This window comes from Aspergillus versicolor, assembly GCF_001890125.1.
Source record: "Aspergillus versicolor CBS 583.65 unplaced genomic scaffold ASPVEscaffold_10, whole genome shotgun sequence".
In the NCBI taxonomy this organism is placed as follows: domain Eukaryota; kingdom Fungi; phylum Ascomycota; class Eurotiomycetes; order Eurotiales; family Aspergillaceae; genus Aspergillus; species Aspergillus versicolor.
This window is the reverse complement of record NW_024467533.1, coordinates 849,493-868,375: the sequence shown is the minus strand read 5'-3', so window position 1 is coordinate 868,375 and position 18,883 is coordinate 849,493. Positions and strand designations below refer to the sequence as shown.

General features: G+C 50.8%; 7 protein-coding genes across 7 annotated transcripts; 4 read left to right on the top strand and 3 right to left on the bottom strand.

Annotated features, from left to right (window-relative positions):
• Positions 1–250: 250 nt before the first annotated feature.
• Positions 251–3,632, top strand: ASPVEDRAFT_140097 (putative ATP-dependent permease ADP1; the record flags this gene model as incomplete). The annotated part of the gene is made up of 3 exons (XM_040807628.1): positions 251–1,887; positions 1,934–3,341; positions 3,396–3,632. 3 exons carry the CDS (start codon positions 251–253, stop codon positions 3,630–3,632), a joined length of 3,282 nt encoding a protein of 1,093 aa, XP_040672032.1.
• A 629-nt stretch (positions 3,633–4,261) lies between these two features.
• ASPVEDRAFT_32580 (cornichon family protein) lies at positions 4,262–4,947 on the top strand (the record flags this gene model as incomplete). The annotated part of the gene is made up of 4 exons (XM_040810620.1): positions 4,262–4,362; positions 4,486–4,641; positions 4,725–4,791; positions 4,855–4,947. 4 exons carry the CDS (start codon positions 4,262–4,264, stop codon positions 4,945–4,947), a joined length of 417 nt encoding a protein of 138 aa, XP_040672031.1.
• Positions 4,948–5,724: 777 nt separating this feature from the next.
• Positions 5,725–7,499, top strand: ASPVEDRAFT_55947 (WD40 repeat domain-containing protein; the record flags this gene model as incomplete). The annotated part of the gene is made up of 2 exons (XM_040815138.1): positions 5,725–5,832; positions 5,889–7,499. The coding sequence occupies 2 exons, from the start codon at positions 5,725–5,727 to the stop codon at positions 7,497–7,499; spliced, it is 1,719 nt and encodes a 572-aa protein (XP_040672030.1).
• Positions 7,500–7,620: 121 nt separating this feature from the next.
• ASPVEDRAFT_45673 (EF hand domain protein) lies at positions 7,621–11,297 on the bottom strand. The gene has a single exon (XM_040813356.1). The coding sequence runs from the start codon at positions 11,157–11,159 to the stop codon at positions 7,797–7,799; it is 3,363 nt and encodes a 1,120-aa protein (XP_040672029.1). The 5' UTR covers positions 11,160–11,297; the 3' UTR covers positions 7,621–7,796.
• A 113-nt stretch (positions 11,298–11,410) lies between these two features.
• ASPVEDRAFT_45672 (putative MFS multidrug transporter) lies at positions 11,411–13,536 on the bottom strand. Its single transcript, XM_040813355.1, has 6 exons — positions 13,274–13,536; positions 12,955–13,212; positions 12,751–12,895; positions 12,658–12,691; positions 11,928–12,601; positions 11,411–11,870 (listed from the first exon to the last, which is right to left on the bottom strand). The coding sequence occupies exons 1-6, from the start codon at positions 13,478–13,480 to the stop codon at positions 11,527–11,529; spliced, it is 1,662 nt and encodes a 553-aa protein (XP_040672028.1). The 5' UTR covers positions 13,481–13,536; the 3' UTR covers positions 11,411–11,526.
• A 195-nt stretch (positions 13,537–13,731) lies between these two features.
• Positions 13,732–15,284, bottom strand: ASPVEDRAFT_200058 (methionine aminopeptidase MAP1; the record flags this gene model as incomplete). The annotated part of the gene is made up of 3 exons (XM_040809304.1): positions 13,732–14,609; positions 14,675–15,073; positions 15,144–15,284. The coding sequence occupies 3 exons, from the start codon at positions 15,282–15,284 to the stop codon at positions 13,938–13,940; spliced, it is 1,212 nt and encodes a 403-aa protein (XP_040672027.1). The 3' UTR covers positions 13,732–13,937.
• Positions 15,285–15,584: 300 nt separating this feature from the next.
• On the top strand, positions 15,585–17,760 carry bna4 (kynurenine 3-monooxygenase). Its single transcript, XM_040813354.1, has 3 exons — positions 15,585–15,844; positions 16,046–16,260; positions 16,316–17,760. Exons 1-3 carry the CDS (start codon positions 15,727–15,729, stop codon positions 17,492–17,494), a joined length of 1,512 nt encoding a protein of 503 aa, XP_040672026.1. The 5' UTR covers positions 15,585–15,726; the 3' UTR covers positions 17,495–17,760.
• The last annotated feature ends 1,123 nt before the right edge of the window (positions 17,761–18,883 follow it).

Genomic DNA, 18,883 nt, shown 5'->3' with positions numbered 1-18,883 from the left:
TTCACCCCCAACAACTCCATCATCTTCAGCCCGTGCCTTGCTTCTCGTCTTGCTGTCCTCTTTTTGCCCGATCAGTCGCCTTTTTTTCGATGGTGCCATTCGTGCTTGCGTTTAATACTGCGTTATTGCTCTGCTTTTCTTCCTTCTAGGACCGGTATCTTGCACTGTTCCTGGCGCGATCCTCGCCTTACTCCGCACCTCGCCAGCCGCCGGGTGACCTTCGTTGGCCGACCCTGCGAGCCCCAGCAGCATGCGATTACAGCTGCTTTTGGCACTTGGCATCTCATTGTCTAAACCGGGTGCCTTTGCACAGGGAAACAGCTCTGCGACCGACATCGATTCATTACTCTTCTCCAGCCTCGACGATCGACCGGGCAACTGTCCACCGTGTTTCAACTGCCAACTTGACGCCTTCCAATGCGCCCAATTTGCGGATTGCGATAAGAATTCCGGAAAATGTATATGCCCGCCCGGCTTCACTGGAGAGGACTGCTCGAAACCAGTATGCGGAGCACTCCCAGATCCCCAGCGACCGCCCCGGAAAGGCAAAGATTGTTCCTGTAAGGATGGCTGGGAAGGAATCAACTGCAATGTCTGTAAGACAGATGAGGTCTGCAATGCGATGATGCCTACCGGCGAAGATGGTGTATGCTATAAAGAAGGTGTGACAGTGAGGCAGAATTTCCAGATGTGTGATGTGACAAACCGGAAGATCTTGGACCAGCTGAAGGAACGGACACCCCAGGTGACCTTTTCGTGCGAAGCCGATGACAAGACTTGTAACTTCCAATTTTGGGTCGGCCAGGTTGAGTCATTTTACTGTGGTTTGGATACTTGCGAATGGGGCCTGGACACCGCTTACAACCAGAACACGACTCAATATAAATGCGAGAATATCCAATGCAAGTGCATACCGGGTCGTATGCTTTGTGGCGAAGAGGGTTCTATCGATATTGGAGAATTCCTTTCCGAGTCAATCAAGGGCCCGGCCACCTTCTCAACGACGTCCACTATCGGGGGCAGCGAAGATGACGGGAGCAAATTTAAGGAACCCGCAATGGATGACTTGATCAAGTCCGTTTTTGGTGATAAGAGTATTACTCTTCAGTGTTCCTCGGGTGAATGTGTTCATAAGACCGAAGTGCCGGGATACCAACGTCCAGTCAAAAAGATCAACACCCCTCTTATTGCAGGTGTTATTGCTGGATGTGCCTTATTTGTTGTTGCTGTCATTCTAGGTCTTTGGTATATGTCTCGACGGTCTCGATATGCCCCCGTTCACCTGTCTCTTTCGGATGATTCTGACGACGAAGCGTCAAAGCTTCTCGCTGAGCATCGCCCCGCTGCTCTCTACTGGGATAATGTCTCTTACTTTGTAAATGGAAAGGAGATCCTTAGCGGAATCCAGGGTGCCGCGCAGCCTGGGCAGATCAGTGCTATTATGGGTGCTTCGGGTGCGGGGAAAACCACTTTCCTCGACCTTCTGGCCAGAAAGAACAAGCGCGGCATTGTCCAGGGAGACTTCTACGTCAATGGGGAGAAGGTGGGTGACTCTGATTTCAAGAGCATGATCGGCTTCGTGGACCAGGAAGACACCATGCTACCCACCTTAACCGTGCACGAGACTATCTTGACGAGCGCATTGTTGCGCCTGCCCCGAGACATGAGCCGAGCTACTAAGGAACAACGGGTGGTTGAAGTCGAAAAACAACTCGGAATATACCACATCAAGGACCAGTTGATCGGCTCTGAAGAAGGTTCGGGAAGAGGCATTTCTGGTGGAGAGAAGCGGCGAGTGGGAATTGCTTGCGAATTGGTCACCAGTCCTAGCATCCTGTTTCTGGATGAACCTACCAGTGGATTGGACGCATTCAATGCATTCAACGTGTAAGTGGTACAAGTATAATTTGTCTTCCATGTCTAACGAACTTAGGGTTGAATGCCTGGTGACACTGGCAAAAACTTACAACCGCACCGTTATTTTTACCATTCATCAACCGCGTTCCAACATTGTGGCTCTTTTCGATCGACTAATTCTGCTAGCCAACGGCAAAACTGTCTACTCCGGACCATTCGCAACATGCCAGCAATACTTTGACAACGCAGGCTACTCATGTCCACCGGGATTCAACATCGCCGATTATTTAGTCGACCTGACAATGCATGCTGGCAATACCACTCACTTCCACAGCGACGAAGAGGAAAACACGTTATTGGCTGTGCGCTCTGACCCGCTCATGACCGCATCGAGTAGTTTGCGAGCGGTCAAGTCCGTTGCAAGCGCCTCAAATGCGAGTATGGAGGATACCTCTGGCGCAAGCTTTGATTATGGTAGACGGCCCAAGGGCAAGCGACGGACGTCTCTTAAACAACGGCAAGACCGCCAGCTTTACTCCCGACGAAAAGATCCCGAGGCGCCGCCCACCCCTCGAACTGACGAGGAGGATGCAACTGTGGGAGAGGCAGCAGGAAGCGATCGAAATCAGCAATGGTTGCGACTGTCCCGCCAACAGGGTCAGACGCCACCCCAAGTTCTTGACGACCCAGACAATCTGCCTCCAGCCGCTCCAGGTCAGACAGACTTGGATTTGATGGTTACTCACTACGCTGAATCCGACGTTGCGCGGTCCGTGCGCGAAGAGATCACTTCGGCTATTCAGCATGTCCATACTGCAAATGGGTCTATTAATTCGGAAATCTCGTCTGAATCTGCCACTCATCGTGCAAAGAGTTATGCCCGCGTGAGCCTAGGACGCCAGTTCATCATCTTATCGCAACGGACATGGAAAAATCTTTACCGAAACCCCATGTTGATGCTCACACATTACGCCATTGCGATCTTGCTCGCTGTCCTTTGCGGTTACCTCTTCTATGGTCTCACGGATGACATCAAGGGTTTCCAAAATCGACTGGGTCTTTTCTTCTTCGTACTAGCCTTGTTCGGGTTCAGTACATTGACCAGCCTGACTGTATTCTCGTCAGAGCGTCTTCTGTTCGTACGAGAGCGCGCCAACGGCTACTACCACCCCATCACCTACTATGCGGCGAAGGTAGTCTTCGATATTGTCCCGCTCAGGCTCATTCCCCCGATCCTCATGGGAGTGATTGTGTACCCGATGACCGGATTAATCCCCGCATCGGGTGTGTTCTTCAAATTCATACTGGTCTTGGTTCTCTTCAACCTTGCCGCTGCTACCATCTGCTTATTTATCGGAATTGTCTTCCGCGATGGCGGGGTGGCCAATCTCATTGGCAGCTTGGTCATGCTATTCAGTCTGTTGTTTGCCGGACTGTTACTTAACCACGACGCGATACCACCATCTGCGATGTGGTTACAATCGGTAAGTTTCCCAAGATTCCCCCAATTACTGGCCCCCAGCTAACTAGCCAATTAGCTATCCATATTCCACTATGGGTTTGAAGCATTGATTGTTAACGAGGTTACGTTCCTAACACTGATCGACCACAAATATGGACTCGATATCGAGGTTCCAGGGGCTTCTATTCTTAGTGCCTTTGGATTCGATACACTCGCATTCTGGAAGGACGTGATTGGACTGGCTGTTTTCTCTGGGGCCTTCCTTGTGATTGCATACGTAGCGATGCATTTCCTGCTCGTTGAACGGCGATAATTGGGCTGCGACATGCGGCATTATTCCGCCTTCGTATTGACATCGAGCTCCCGCAGAGCTCACAAATTGGGCATGATGACGAAATTGAAGTCTGCGGTTTCAGTAGACAGATTGAGTAGTGTTTGTACATAGCTTTGCGAATAATGACCGGCATTTTCGGGTTTTCTCTGATACTATACATGTAGTATGTGCTGTGCCAGTGGAGTGGAAGACGCCAGATGCGGATGGAAGCACGTGTTCCCCGCAATCATGAGCTCAGAACGAACACCTGCACCCGGCCTCAACAGCTGTCTCATCTCACGGCATCCTGCTGAATTTCGCAAATACTAGGTTCTTGAACAGACTTTACTCTCCCGCAGACCACTACTCCCGAGTACCTCCAGTGTCTCTCTCGAGAAACGCCGACAGCCCACTAGTCCGGTGCTCACCGCCCACGCCTATTTTTCCCCATCCGCGAAATCCACACCGAAGTCGTCAGTCCCAAATCTCCTGCTCCTCCTCGTCTCCTCGCCCGTTCCAATATCCACTCCCCCTCATCCTACGGTCCTCTCCGCCGGTCCCTGTTTCACCTCCTTCACTGACCACCTCTTTCGCCCTATCTTCTCCTCTCCCTCTCACTTCCGCCCAGAATGTCCGGTGAAGCATGGCTCTACCTATTGGCGGTGTTGATCAACGCCGTCAACCTGTTCTTACAGGTCTTCTTCACTATCATGTACAGTGATCTCGAGTGGTATGTACCATATTGTTTCTGTTATTTAGGACGTTCACCCTCGCAAGAAGACAAAGCGCATCTCGCTTGCGACAACTCGCGAAGGACTGTCTAGTGGATTTTTGCTAATCTTTCCCATCGCAGCGACTACATCAACCCTATCGATCTGTGCAACCGACTCAACGCCTACATTATCCCCGAGGCTGGTGTCCACGCCTTCCTTACCTTCCTCTTCGTGATCAACGGCTACTGGCTTGCAATCTTTTTGAACCTGCCATTGTTGGCCTTCAATGCCAAGAAGTGCGTTCCCTCAAGCTCGGTCCAACGACCGAAAATCTGCGTGCACTGACGATGTCATGCTAACCTTACTTTGCTCTATTCAGGATCTATGACAACCAGCACCTTCTTGACGCCACCGAAATCTTCCGCAAGCTCAATGTACACAAGAAGGTTAGATTGCGTGCCTTTACGTCATAGGTCCGCGTGAGACAGAATCTGACTTTCGGACTCTAGGAATCCTTCATCAAACTTGGTTTCCACCTTTTGATGTTCTTCTTCTACCTCTACAGCATGATCGTTGCCCTTATCCGCGACGAGTCTCACTGAATTCGCAAAGAGGCCGAGAACGCGATGCGCTACGGCCGGCCCCAATAAGGCTATCCTATATGTTCTGATCGGAGGGCGGAGTCGGCGGACTGTTCCAAGCTGCATGGGTGGGATGTTCCTGAGCATCCTTGGCCAATATCGGAGCTATGAGTCTCCGCTCGCGTTGTCTGTCCAATGATACGGAAATTTAAGGTTGCCATGGGAGCCGGTCGGAACTTGCGCCTGGGGAGTGAGAGAAGAAGTATATTATTATGTATGACATGACCATGAACTTACCGGTGGGTGTTGATGAAACTTGGAAGCGAACAACAGGGCGGCTTTAGTCCTAGTGGGCTAGGTTACTACCACAAAGTTGACGAGTGGCCTCATGAAGGCGTGTCATTATTATTTTCTTGTTTTGATTCTTATATTTTCCTGGAAATGTGTGTTTGTACTCGTTATGAATTCCTTAAGCCTCGGCTAGAGCCTGACGTTGCTGTGGGTTATATTGAGTGATGTTTTTATGGCTGTATATACCTCTAGCGGTGTTGCGGTGATGAGCGTTCGATACCCTATAGGGACCAACAATGATTTCTAAACTGTCTTTAAAGCTATTTATCAAAAAACATTCCGATTTACCACTATAATTTCACTTTTTAGAAGAGGTGGTGGACTGGCGGTGGTTGTCTGTTTCTGCGCTGTTGGTCGCGCCGCCACCCGTAAAACTTCGGTCGTCTTCAAGTCCTGCAGCAGCTCAGGACAACTCTTCTCCATCCTTCACACTCAATTTCATACAAAATGGCTTCATTACTCGGAGCCGGTTACGACTCCAGCGATGATGAAACGCGGAGTGCTCCCGCGACATCCGCCTCTAGGATTGTCGCGGCCCCAGAAGTCAACACAGAGGTTTGGTCCTTGCAATCCGCCAGAATAAAAGCACAGCATACCTAACAAATTTACAGGACCAAGCTCATATGCAGATGATGCTCGCTAATACCTCGTCGAAAACACTCACATACAACGCCACATATGACGATCTCTCGCGCCCCTCCCAGGGCCCCTCGAACCCGTTCAAAACCGCAGAGGCTGGACACGGGCTCAAGCGCAAAAATGTTCCCACCGGATTCGCCGAGTCCGCGGCCATCAGCGAGTCCACGTTCGCTGCCCAGCATCGCACATTCCAGAGTTTGGGTTATACCCGCAACCCTACCCTTCCCGGGCAGTTTGTTGGCGATCTCGACCAGGCTGCGCAGTTTGGTGGGCGTGATGTTGTGCAGATGAGGCCCTCGAAAGAGGCGTCGGCAACACTGCGCGCGAAGCGTCAGAAGAAGGGCGATTCAAGTATTGTGGAAGGGCCGGGTGCTTATCTTGGTCCTTGGGCGAAATACCAAGACGACGATCAGGTTTATGAAGAGGAACTTGCCAGCGACGAGGAGATCGTGGAGGAAGAGGAAGAGGAACAGGTTGGGTCAGCTCCTATGCCGGCGATGAGCAAGGAGGCAACAGATTACCAAGACAACGCGTCGAAGGTCGAAACAACCGAATTCCACGGCTCGGAGCAGTACGACTACCAGGGCCGAACATACATGCACGTCCCTCAAGATTTGGATATCGATCTCAAGAAGCCCGTGGGCAGCGTCAAGAACTACGTGCCCAAGAAACTCGTCCACACCTGGAAGTCGCATACAAAACCAATCTCCTCGCTCCGCTTTTTCCCGCAATCTGGGCACCTTCTGCTCTCATCTGCTGCTGACGGCAAGGCCAAGATCTGGGACGTATACCATTCGCGCGAACTACTGCGCACGTTCTCCGGCCACTCCAAGGCCATCACAGATACAGACTTCAACAGAACAGGCCGCACCTTCCTAACGGCCTCCTACGATCGCCAGATGAAACTCTGGGACACCGAAACAGGCCAGTGCATCTCGCGCTTCTCCACGGGCAAAACACCCCACGTCATCCGCTTCAACCCCAGCGCAGACCTCGGCCACGAGTTCATTGCTGGTATGTCCGACAAAAAGATCGTCCAGTTCGACACCCGCTCCGGCGAACTCGTCCAGGAATACGACCACCACCTTGCCGCAGTCAACACCCTCACCTTCGTCGACCAAGACCGCCGCTTCATCTCCACCTCCGACGATAAGTCCCTCCGCGCCTGGGAATACGGCATCCCCGTCCCGATCAAATTCATCGCGGAACCATACATGTTCGCGCTCACGCGCGCTACACCCCATCCAAACGGGAAATACGTCGCTTTCCAGTCTGGCGATAACCAGATCGTTGTGTACGGCGCGACAGATAAATTCCGTCAGAACCGCAAAAAGAGTTTCCGTGGGCATAACAATGCCGGTTATGGTATCGACCTCAAGATCTCGCCTGACGGGCAGTTTATCTGCTCCGGTGATAGCGCCGGGTATGTGTGCTTCTGGGACTGGAAGACGGGCAAGATGTACCATAAGATTCAGGCAGGAGGGAAAGAGGGCGGTGCGACGACCTGTCTTGATTGGCATCCGCAGGAGACGAGCAAGGTTGTTACAGGTGGGTTGGATGGGAATATTAGGTATTGGGATTAGAATTACTTATTTGTTACTGAGTAATTATCGGAGTTGCTTTTATCTAATTGATGATATTGTATAGTGGGCATCATGGTTATAATCTACCCTACACATTTACCAATATGAAAGAGCAATGATACGGACTAGGAACTGCGTAGTCATTAAGGCTGTATTGGAGCATATACATATTCTTTTCTTTGGTAGATTGGGTCGTCACACCCAATATCCCATATTATATTACATGTTAATCCGCGTCCCGAAGAATTCGTTGCTCTCGCGTACTCATACATAATGATACCTCCAAGAGGAGTCTCATTAGAAACTAGCCATCTCAATCCAACTGGCCACAAACGCCAGCTTCCTTCCGCGATCAGCAGCCATACGCTTCGAGAACTCTTCAAAGTTCAGTTTGGCGCCCGCACCACCACGCTCCTTCGATTCTTGCTCAACACGGTTGAGGTATGCCCAGCGTGAGATAGTGGCGCGTGGGGGTGGGTTCGTGGGCCCTTGACGTTTGCGTAGCAGGGAGGAGGCAGATGGAGAACGGGCTGGCGATGTTGGGGGAAGGGGTTGGATTGGTGAGGGTGCGCGTTTCGGTGCTGTGGCTTCAGCTTCTGGGGAGGACGGGGAGAGCGAGGGTGGTGCAGGGAAGGTTGGTGTTGCGCCGTTGGGGCGAAGGAGGAGGGAGGGTGGAAGGGTAGTCAGCAAAACACTTTCGTCATTAGGGCGGTGGTGAGGAAGGGTAGGGTCGTAGTCGGGGTCCAGCTCGAGGTCGGGATGAGTAGCCTCATCCATGCCTGGGAGAGTCTGAGGGCGGGGAGTTGGTGAAAGAACCAAGTTGTCCTGTGGCTCTACTATAGAGTGCGATGAGTGGGAAGCGGACGGTTCCACCGAGTCAGCTTCTTCTGGATTGGCAAGATGGGTTGGTCGGACGCTATCGTTGTCCTCTGCATCGCTGTTCTCATTGTCCTGAACAGGTAGTCTGAGCTCTTCACGCAGTTCGGGGGCAAGCCCATCTTCACCAGACTCAGTGGCAGAATTGCTGACGGAGTATCCAGCTCGACGAAGGAGCTCATCGAGAGGTCTCTCGCGGTACCGAGGCAGGTCTAAACCATCGTCCTGGTCATCGGCGTTTGACTGTGTATCACCTCGGCTCGCATTTGCGGCTTCCGTTTGTTCAACTTGCTCAATCTCGCGGGCCCAGATCTTACGCTCAGTGCGGGTCCGGTAACACTCCATGAGAAGATCTTCTTTCGGCTTGAACATGATGTCAAGTATTTCATTGAACCCTTGTTGGGTGACCTGGTACAAGATCTCCTTGCCAACATCTCTCTCGACTTCGGGCACCTCAAATCCACCCCACCTCTCACCGACCAAAATACTCCGGGAGGACGTTGATGGGTTAGACCTAACATCCTCATAATCGTCGGCATCGGTTAGATCATCTTGGAATCGCACCTTAGATGATGACCGAGAACGCGGCGAGGGCGGTTGCGATTCGTAGTCTGGCATTGGCACATCAACGTCGTCATCTTCTTCCCCGTCGGAGTCCGTCTTGTAACCAGGAGGTGCAGTTCCACCGTCCTCTTCGTCCGTGTAGAAAGCCCTTCGACGCCACCGCTCATCAATCCCCTGCCTCCTAGTCGAATCGACGCGTCTTCGATCGCTATCACACATTCGGTTATACACAGCTGTCCCGATGCGAGCTCTGTCATCCGGATCCGTAATGTCCTCAATAGGTACGTACGACCCCAACGCATTCACGATGTCTTCCTCTTGAATGTGCTCCGCTGGCGGCCAACGATCGCTCACAGCCGAAGAGCTGTCTGACTCGTCATCATGATCATCCGAGTCATCATCATTATCGTCTCTGGCACTTGACCTTCTCCGACTACCAGACGCTTCTGCCGCGCTAGACCCAGACGCGCCGAGGCGAACGGGGAGCAAAGGTTGTGATCGGCCAAATTGGCGCCGAACCGCAGCTTCGCCAACGACAGAGTGTCGGTTTCCAGTATCGACACCGTCGGGACGAAGCACACCATCGCCATCCACAATCTCCATATCTCCCTCTTGGTTAACGCGCTTGCCTTCTCCTGGCCTTGAAGCTTCACCTGAAGGGATGTTCCCGGGAAAAGCAGAGCTGATTGGTTGACTTCCAAGCACAACATCGCGTGTGCAACCTTCAAGGAAATCATCCTCCATACCGGCAACCATATCCCGCGTAAGCTCTCGGCTAAGGGTATAGTACGCTCGGAAAACACGTAAGAAGTCTTTTCGTTCAACAAAGCCGTCTCCGTCTATATCATAACCACGAAAGACACGACGAAGTCTCTCATCTTGGCTCTTATTGTTCAAACTAGCAAGACCTTTCAAGAACTCCTCGAATCCGATGAGCCCATCATTATTCGTGTCGTAGAATGCAAACATACGATCATAAATCAAGCTCGGAGGTGGAGGGCGGACGGATGTATTGGGTACAAAGCAGCGGTCAAATGTTTTTCGATCAATTGCCATACCCAGTTTATTCGGATCTTCCGCCCATTCACGATTCGCCAAACACCGAAACTGGTCCCAGAGAGCTTCTAGTTCAGTTCCTTCGAAACTAGTATCCTTCATCAAGCGTTTTGCTAACGAGCGTGGTAAGTTCCGTGGAAGCATCGAAGGCTTTCCGGGATACCATACAGGTTGGGACTGCCGAGGATTGCCTAGGAATGGCGCAGGTATCCGGACTTTGTAGAACAGATGTGTCTTGATATGCACTCCCATTGCCTCACAGGTCTCACAAAGATCGTAGTCAATGCAGTTGGCGCATCTGTAGCGGATTCCTTGGATGGGCATAGCTCCACAACTATTGCAGGTGACACCACGATGAATGTACCCATCCTTTCTTGCCTGATCCTCTGCGATATGATAAAGAAGGTTCAGTAGGTTCTGGCCTTCAGGTGCCTGCATGTTGTCATTGCCGCCTTCTCTCCACGAGAATACACTCTGATCGTCGACGACAGTCTCACCGCCGTCCATGACCTGCGTCTGCGGAGGTCCATCCGGAAAATTCGAAGTTGATAGAGTAACCCTTTCTCCATTCTGTCGTCGACGGCGGAGGTCTTCTCCATAGTTATTGTCCGCGTTGAACCTTGCGACTGCTCTCTCGATTCCTGACCGGGAAATACCGCGTCGCTGGAGCTGCTCCATCAAATATTCCCTTTCCCGGCTTTCAGTCTCTATTATGTGCGTTGACGGGAAATCCAGAGCGAAAAACGATTCTAGGAATGTGTCCTCCATCATCTCGCGCATCCGCTCGGCGTGGGCTTCGGGGACGCCGACCTCCTCCATAAGCTGATCCCGCGTCGCAAGAAGCGACGGAAGCAGCCCACTCTCAACACGCCGGCCATCTTCAGTCTCTATACGAAAGGTCCCATACACTCCATTTTGGCGTTCCAATTGCTCTAAATGGGCGATGGCTCGGAACGAAGGCGTGTCGACAGGTGCGCTCTCATCGATTCCGGTTCTTCTGCGACGACGAACTGCTTTTTGGCGGCGGAGAGATGACTGTGAGGATGGGGACGAGAAGAGGTGGTTCCGAATGTATACGAGAGCATACGCCGCAGCAACTCCGGAGAGAAGATAAAAGAGCGGACGGTATCGTGCGAGGGCTAGTCTTGGTTGAGAGTCCGACATGGTGAGGTAATGAGGTAAGCGCAGGACAGTCAGCGAGCGGAGTCCATAGTTATTCGATTGCAGAGCTGTTCTTGAAATGCAGAAAAGAAAGAAAGCGCTGGGAAATTCGCTGGGTAAAGGCAAGTGGGTGCTTAAAAGCAGAAGGTGGTTCTAGTCGAGAACGTCAGCGAAGGCGGAAAAGGAAACCATCATCTCCTCGCCGCCTTCCGCCGGGAGCATAGAGTCAGGGTATTTTTCAAGAAAATGCAATACTCTACTAACATTTATGCACGATATACACTAAATGCAGAATTTATATACATCTCATTCTCTCATCTTGTCTATAAAAATACTTTTATACCCTTCATCGCCTCATTGAGGGGGTTCTCTAACGTGTCAGGTTTCGTTCGCGGATGAATAAGCTGCTCACAAAAGCAAAGAACACAACCCCAATCAAGAAGGCGAATCCCTTATTGGTCGCCCATCCATAGCAGTCGCGGACGGTCCTTGCCACAACAGGGTCCAGAGTCTTGATGAAATCCAGGCTCTGTCGGACCCCATCGACGATCTTATCGACATCCTTGCTGTCGCGCAGGGCATCTCTCAAGCGTGTCCTCAGAACCTGCTGAACTACCGTTGAAGATAGGGAGAGGCCGATGACAGATCCAAGGGATCTGAATAGATATGAGCAAGCAGTCACGACCGCTTGGTCTTCTTGGGCCGCGTTCGAAACTAACACGTCGTACATTAGCAAACAAGCAGCGAAGTGGGGAAAGTGATAATACTCACTCAAGCTAATTAGCGTTGTAGTAACGCCAATGCCGTTTCCGAATGCACAAGCTACGGTTCCCAGGATAAGGGGCACCAAGCTGTTCGTAACAGCCCCGGAGAAGAGAAAGATAACACCAAGGCCCAATGTGAGTGAGGCATAACCAGCCACTGTGAGCCAATAGTACTTTCCAGTCCATTTCATCACAAATCCGGCGAACAGGGACCCAGTGACCCCGGAAAGGATACTAGGTAGAAGTCGGAGGCCGGCCCCTGTTGCGGAAAGGCCGTCAACGGCTTGGAAGAACAATGGAAGGTAAAAAAGTCCGGACAGCCAGCCACCAAAACTGAAGAAGTTACATCCGTAGGCAGCAACGAAGCCACGGTCGAAGATGATATGGCCAGGAGCAAATGGCTCCGTTGCATAATATATCTCGACCACGATGAACAGCACGAAGAGGCAAGCCGAAACGCTTAGCGAGGCTATCGTCAACGGCATCGTCCAAGAGACATTACTGCCTCGATCAAAGCCAATGAGGAAACCAAGGACCGCCCCAATAAGCACGATTGCCCCAGGAAAATCAATGCGGCGAAGCTTTGTTTTCCAGTGACTATCCTCTGGAGCGGGTAGGTCTAGGACAATGGACACTGCGGTAAAGGCGATAAAGCACAAAGGGAATTGAGCGATGAAGGCCCTACATATAAGTCAGGCTAGGTGTCAAAATCGTTGGCATGTAGGCTGAAATCTTACCATCTCCAGCCAATATAGTCGGCTAAGATACCACCTGTTGCGAGGAGTCAGTCAGAAAAGCAGAATTCAGCAGAAATGCTCCAGGTCTCTTACCCAAAGGCGCACCAACCCCAGCTCCAGTCGCATATATAATGTTAATAATACCCTGCCAAACGCCTCTTTCACGGAGCGGAACGATATCGCTTAGAAGTATGCTAACAACCGTGGTCATGCCGCCTCCCCCAATACCTTGAAAAACCTAGAAGACCGTATCAGTACACGAACAAAAAGAATGTCAATATCATGGCTTTCCCATACACGGGCAGCAATAAGCTGGTGAATATTCTGTGCAAGGCCACAGAACAAGCATCCTGTACCAAATACGGCATACGCAAATAACAAACAACTTTTCCGTCCAAAGATGTCACTCAGCTTGCCATAGAGGGGCTGGAAAGAAGTCAAAGTCAGGAAGTAGGAAGTAGCAATCCAACTAGTCAGATTCAAGGCGTTCAGATCAGAGCCAATCTTTCCATAGCTGGCGACAATAATTGTCTGATCGGCAGCAGACAAGAATATCTAAACAAAGTTAAATTTAGCAAAATGCAGAGCGAACGTTGGAAATAGAACTACCCCTTACCCCGAGCGAAATCGCTGGAATTATATAGCTGAGACCCTGTGCACTTTGCGAGCCACTCTTGGCCGCATCTTCACCTTCTGGGAGTCCTTGTTCCGATAACGCTGGATTTGGTTGCGCGACCTCCTCCGTCGCCAAGTAGGAAACATTGCCATTGCTTTGCGAGCCCAGCAACGGGGAAATTTCTGAGGGATCTCTTTCTGGAGACATGTTGTCGGCAATCTGCCTTGCTCAGAGCCTCTTTTAACCAACGCAGGAGAATTGAGGGGGTTGACTCAAGATAACCGATTTCACCACGCCTCTTCTCCAAGATGTGATTCGATCACGTGATAACAAGCTCCGCCATGGTTGGTATTCTTGCTTAGTGATTGGCCGTATCGGGTATCTTGAAGAGCGAGCGGGGTGACGCTAACTGATTTGGGCAACCCCGGGCCGACCTACACACCTTCCTAATCTGGATGGGAAATCTGAGCCTCACGGTCTATACTGTATAGTCTATCCGCTATGGATTCGCGCTATATAGGGCTATCGACTACTACTACCTAGGTATACTATATACAATGTTTGTCTAGGAAACTTAGCCACGTTTTAATTATAGCAGTGAAGTCATGCAAAGTTCGTCCCCTCGTTACATTCGTCAACTGTCCCAACAAAATGCACCTTAGCATCACGCGTCGGTTTTGGCTTCACTCCCTTCTTCTAATCCAGGGATTGGGATTGGTCCACCAGGCGAGTCCTGCAGGCGCGCGGTAAGAACTTCCACGCCGTCCTCCGTCACCAGGAGGGTATGTTCAAACTGAGCAGACAGCGAGCCATCGGCTGTTGTGCTGGTCCAGTCATCCGGCCACAAACGATCACGATGGGTGCCGATGTTAATCATAGGTTCGATTGTGAAGCACATTCCGGGCTTTGCGGTTCCAACTGCCTTGTTTTTGGCATAGTGAGGAACGTTTGGTGCACAATGGAACAATTGGTTGATTCCGTGGCCGCAGTAGGTCTTCACCACGCTGCAGTTTCGGCTCTTGGCATGTTTCTCAATCGTATTTCCAGGGTCGCGGAACAGCATACCCGGCTTGACGAGCTCAATAGACTTGTCCAGACACTCTCTTGACGTCTCCACTACCCGTACAGCGTCTGCATTCGACCGAGCCTTCTCCCCAACGTAGTATGTTTCGTTGATATCCCCGTGGAACCCTTCGTGGTACAAAGTAACATCAATGTTTATAATATCGCCGTCCTCGAGCGGCCGCTGGTCCGGAATACCGTGACAAATGGTCTCATTGATCGAGGTGCAAACCGATTTAGGGAAGTTAACGTAGTTAAGAGGTGACGGGTAAGACTATAGGCGCATCAGCATTCAGGATCTTGAATGATTTTTTTTGAACATTCCCTATCGGTACTTACATTGCGCTCAACGCACGCTTTGTGCACAACCTCGTCGATGTAGTCGGTGGTGACACCGGGCTTCAGCTCACGCGCCGCAATATCAAGAACCTCTCGCGCTAGTCGACATACTTTACGCATGCCCTCCTGCTCCGCCTTGTTTAGGATAGTGATGTTGTGTCGGCCAACGAATTTCTGCTCCGAACGGGGAATGCCATCTTTGGCGTAATCCGGGTGGGGAATCGACTTAGGGACGGTTCTCATCGGCGACAGTGGGTAGAGTGGTCGCAAAGACCCAGTGAATCCGAAGGAAGGAAAGGGGTTGTAATGTCCGGTAGCTGGGTCTGGTTCAGAAACTACTTTTGGAGGGAACAGGTTGGTGAGGAAATTACTCTTTTTATGGAGAGCTTTGTGGTCACTCTACGCAGATAAGGTCAGCATTCATAGATACAAGGGAAAGCACGCAGTAAGCAAGATCTTGAGCGCCTACCCAGCTCCGTTTGAAACAGTCCTGCGAGCAGAAGAAGCTGTCGAGGCCCATCTTCAGGCATGTCGGACACTGAAGCGATCCAGCATCCTTAGCACATTCGGTGCCAAGACATTTTCGGGGTGCCGCAACTTCAGCGGGCATAGTTGCTATATGAATGGCAATTAATTTATGGTAGTTTGTTTCTCATTGAAAATAAAGAACGAGCTTCAAAATGGTGAATTTAGCAGAGGAGGTGGAGGATCAAGTTGCGGCCAGAAAATTTGGGGGTGGGACGTTCAAAGTCGCTAGCCGGAAGTGGGTTAGCGTAATTCTGCTTATCGCTCTCCAGGAACAGACTAGCGTGCGACAGTATTCACGTGATTTTGATTTGCAGAGTGATCTACACTAAGTCGAAAATGGACGACAGGTCACCGGGACTGCTGGTCTCGTGACATAACAAGGGTCCGCGTCACACAAGCACGACAAGACCACCAATGGCCACAACAGGGATTGTCCTACATTCTTCGTGCTAATGCATAGGCTGGCACGGATCGTACAACAATCTGTTGGAGGAGATTGACCGTTTTGTCGCTACGCCGTCGCAATGGAAACTCCCGTCAAGCAAAAAGTGGTTATCGTCGGCGCGGGTCCAGTCGGGTGTCTGGCGGCTCTCTATGCTGCGGCTAGGGGCGACGATGTTGAGCTGTTTGAGCTTCGAGGAGGTCAGTTCAGCCCATTTTTTACTATCTTACACCCCTTCCAATCAGATACGACGGCTAGTCACACGATTTGGTGCCGACCTACCAAAGCATAATGGGTCCGAGCGTTGCATTCTTAGAGTATATGTTGGAGAGAGATGTCTCCAACAGTACATACCCACTTATCCAATGTATAGTTGTGCTTACCATCCATATTGATTACAGACCTCAGAGTTCCTGGCACTGTGCCTTTGAATTTCACAAAATCCATCAATCTTTCTTTGTCCCATCGCGGAATCACGGCAATGCAACATGCGAACCGCGAGAATGTGATCAAAGAGATTCTCGAACAGGTCGTGCCGATTTCTGGGCGCATGATTCATGGGAGAGACGATGGGAAACTATGGGAAGCACCACAAGCTTACGATGTGCATGGCCGGGTTAGTTGTCCTATTGCATGCACCGCAACGAATGATGGCTAACGATACAACACAGGGCAACTATTCGGCGGACAGGGGGATGTTGAGCAACGTGTTCCTCGATGAGTTGGAGCGAACACCCAACATCAAACTATACTTCAACCACAAGCTAACAGGGGCTGACTTCCACGCCAAAAAAGCCTGGTTCGAGCGTCGATCGCCCGGCGAATCACCCCTTCCAGGCTCGTCCGGCCGCGTGCCCGAGATACAGGTTGACTTCGACTTCCTGATCGGTGCAGACGGTGCCCACTCGGCCAGCAGATACCATATGATGAAGTTTGCTCGCGTTGACTACCAACAGGAGTATATCGACACCTTGTGGTGCGAGTTCAACATCTCACCATCACCGCAAAACGAGTTCCTCATCTCGCCCAGCCATCTCCACATCTGGCCCGGAAATGAGTTCATGTTCATCGCCCTTCCATCCGTGGATAAATCCTTCACCTGCACATTATTCGCGCCAGCAATCCACTACACCCAGCTCGAACGCTCCACCGAAGACCTCCTCGAGTTCTTTGACGTGCACTTCCCTGGCGTCTGCCCGGAACTCATCTCTCCCTCCGACCTCGTCACTCAATTTACCTCAAACCCTCACCTCCCCCTCATTAGCATCAAATGCAAGCCACACCACTACAACTCCAGTGTCGTCATCGTCGGTGACGCCGCGCATGCTGTCCTTCCCTTCTACGGACAAGGCCTGAACGCCGGCCTCGAAGACATCCAATTCCTCTTCGAATGCCTTGACAAACACGGCGTCTACGGCCCCGAAGCCCACAAGCACAGTTCTGCATCGCGTGACCTTGCCCGCCAGTTAGCGTTCCAGGAATACACTGACGCTCGCTCCGCCGACGCCCACGCTATCAATGACCTCTCCAAGCAGAACTACGTTGAGATGCGCTCGGGCGTCACACAACCCCTGTACAAATTACGCAAGTACGTCGAGGAGGCCCTGTACCACTACGTGCCACAACTCGGTTGGCAGACTCAGTATACCCGTGTTAGCTTCAGCAACCAACGATACTCGGAAATCATCCGGGTGAACCGCAGGCAAGGCAAGATTCTCAGTGCCGTTTTCGGTTCGACGGTGCTATCGACGTTGGCTGTTGCTACCGTCTTCGCCTGGAAGCAACCTGGGAGGTTCTTCTCGCCACTGACGGGGTTGAGAGATCTAGTGAAAGGTCTTTTGTCCAGATAGACTGCATTTACTTGAGTTGGCCTAGCTAGACTTTATAGAAAAGGCGAAGAGAAAAGTTAATATAGATTTCGGTTTTCTATTGTTGTAATTATCGTCGCCACTTTTTGATACAGCGTAATTATATATGGCATATCAGTTAATGTACTCGTTGTTACTACGATTACTTTGGGCGATCGTTCCAGGTATAAACCAGGAAAAATAACGCCGAATGCATGATAAAACAGCAAACCTTGGGAATCCTGAGGATGCAGCAGCTGTGTGCATACCCAGCTGAGACAGGCTGACAGTACACGAGGCAGGCCCGGAAATTCTGATTACTGCCTGTGTTTCCGATGTGGAAGAGTCCCAGTAGTATTTGCCCACAGAAGAAGTCAGTCCTTAAAGCCGATAGCGATTGGCAGCGGATGGTCCGGATACTGTGGAGGGTTTGGAAACGCTGCCTGATAGGTATGTTGGGTCCATGCAACTAGCCCCCCTCCCTTGGGTTGCTCTTGCATATTTAGGTTGCTTCTGTTCCTGTTTGCTTTTTGTGCTCTTTCAATGGAGTCCTCATTACTTGGGCTTGTGCATAGACTGTTAGTAGCCAAGGGACTCATGGTAGAGTGTGTGGATCGATCCATTCAGACGGATAACTGGCAAAACAACACAACGCCAAGAAGAAAAGGAACAGACAAAAATATTCAATAATAAGGAAGTTCCCATCAAGGAGAAAATCCAACAGCCCCATAGATCATGAAATAAAACACATTAAACTCGTCGTAACATATAGGCTGACTCGAAAACGGTGTGCCTGATTTCGATAACAGGCTTGCTCTCGTACAATACAAAAAAAGTCATATATCCCAGAGTACTTTGAACCAGTCACAAAATAATGTCAATATATCATAAAACGCGGAGAGCCAATCCCACAATTAAAAAAGAAAAAGGAAAAAACCGCCGGGATTGTCAAGCGATGAAAGGAAGAACGGATCCGACATGCGTAAGGAGGCAGCGTACGATTCTGGTTTATGGAGATACCACTCGCCGAAATGTTAGCGGGAAAAGGGAGCCGGAAGTTATGGTAGAGACAGATTAAAGAAGTCATGAACTCAGGCTGAGTCCTTTCATATCAGAGCCCAGGAAGGCTGCTTCGTGATATTATGGTCCGGGGGGGATGTCCAGGGGTTTGTTTTCCAGTTAGCTGGGGGTGGGATGGCGGATCACCAAATTTTCAAAAGGGCATCATTATGATCCGTGGATAGTTCTCCTGGCAGGCAGATCCTGAGATATTCCGGGATCGGGTATCCATCCAAGGGGGAAAGAGGTATGTAAAAGGGTCCAGGTCATAGTAAAAAGCAAAGGAAATATCAGCCTTGTTGGAGAGGAATCATATACCTCTGGGCATCATAA

What these genes read in the sequence shown, in the direction of transcription:
- ASPVEDRAFT_45673 (XM_040813356.1), bottom strand. Translation starts at nt 11,159, where the DNA reads ATGTCGGACTCTCAACCAAGACTAGCCCTCGCACGATACCGTCCGCTC.
- ASPVEDRAFT_45672 (XM_040813355.1), bottom strand. Translation starts at nt 13,480, where the DNA reads ATGTCTCCAGAAAGAGATCCCTCAGAAATTTCCCCGTTGCTGGGCTCG. An exon ending in TGGGGTTGGTGCGCCTTTGG is followed by an intron (nt 12,692 to 12,750) that starts GTAAGAGACCTG and finishes TCCTCGCAACAG; the next exon opens with GTGGTATCTTAGCCGACTAT. An exon ending in GACTATATTGGCTGGAGATG is followed by an intron (nt 12,602 to 12,657) that starts GTAAGATTTCAG and finishes ACTTATATGTAG; the next exon opens with GGCCTTCATCGCTCAATTCC.
- bna4 (XM_040813354.1), top strand. Translation starts at nt 15,727, where the DNA reads ATGGAAACTCCCGTCAAGCAAAAAGTGGTTATCGTCGGCGCGGGTCCA. An exon ending in GCTGTTTGAGCTTCGAGGAG is followed by an intron (nt 15,845 to 16,045) that starts GTCAGTTCAGCC and finishes TATTGATTACAG; the next exon opens with ACCTCAGAGTTCCTGGCACT. An exon ending in CTTACGATGTGCATGGCCGG is followed by an intron (nt 16,261 to 16,315) that starts GTTAGTTGTCCT and finishes GATACAACACAG; the next exon opens with GGCAACTATTCGGCGGACAG.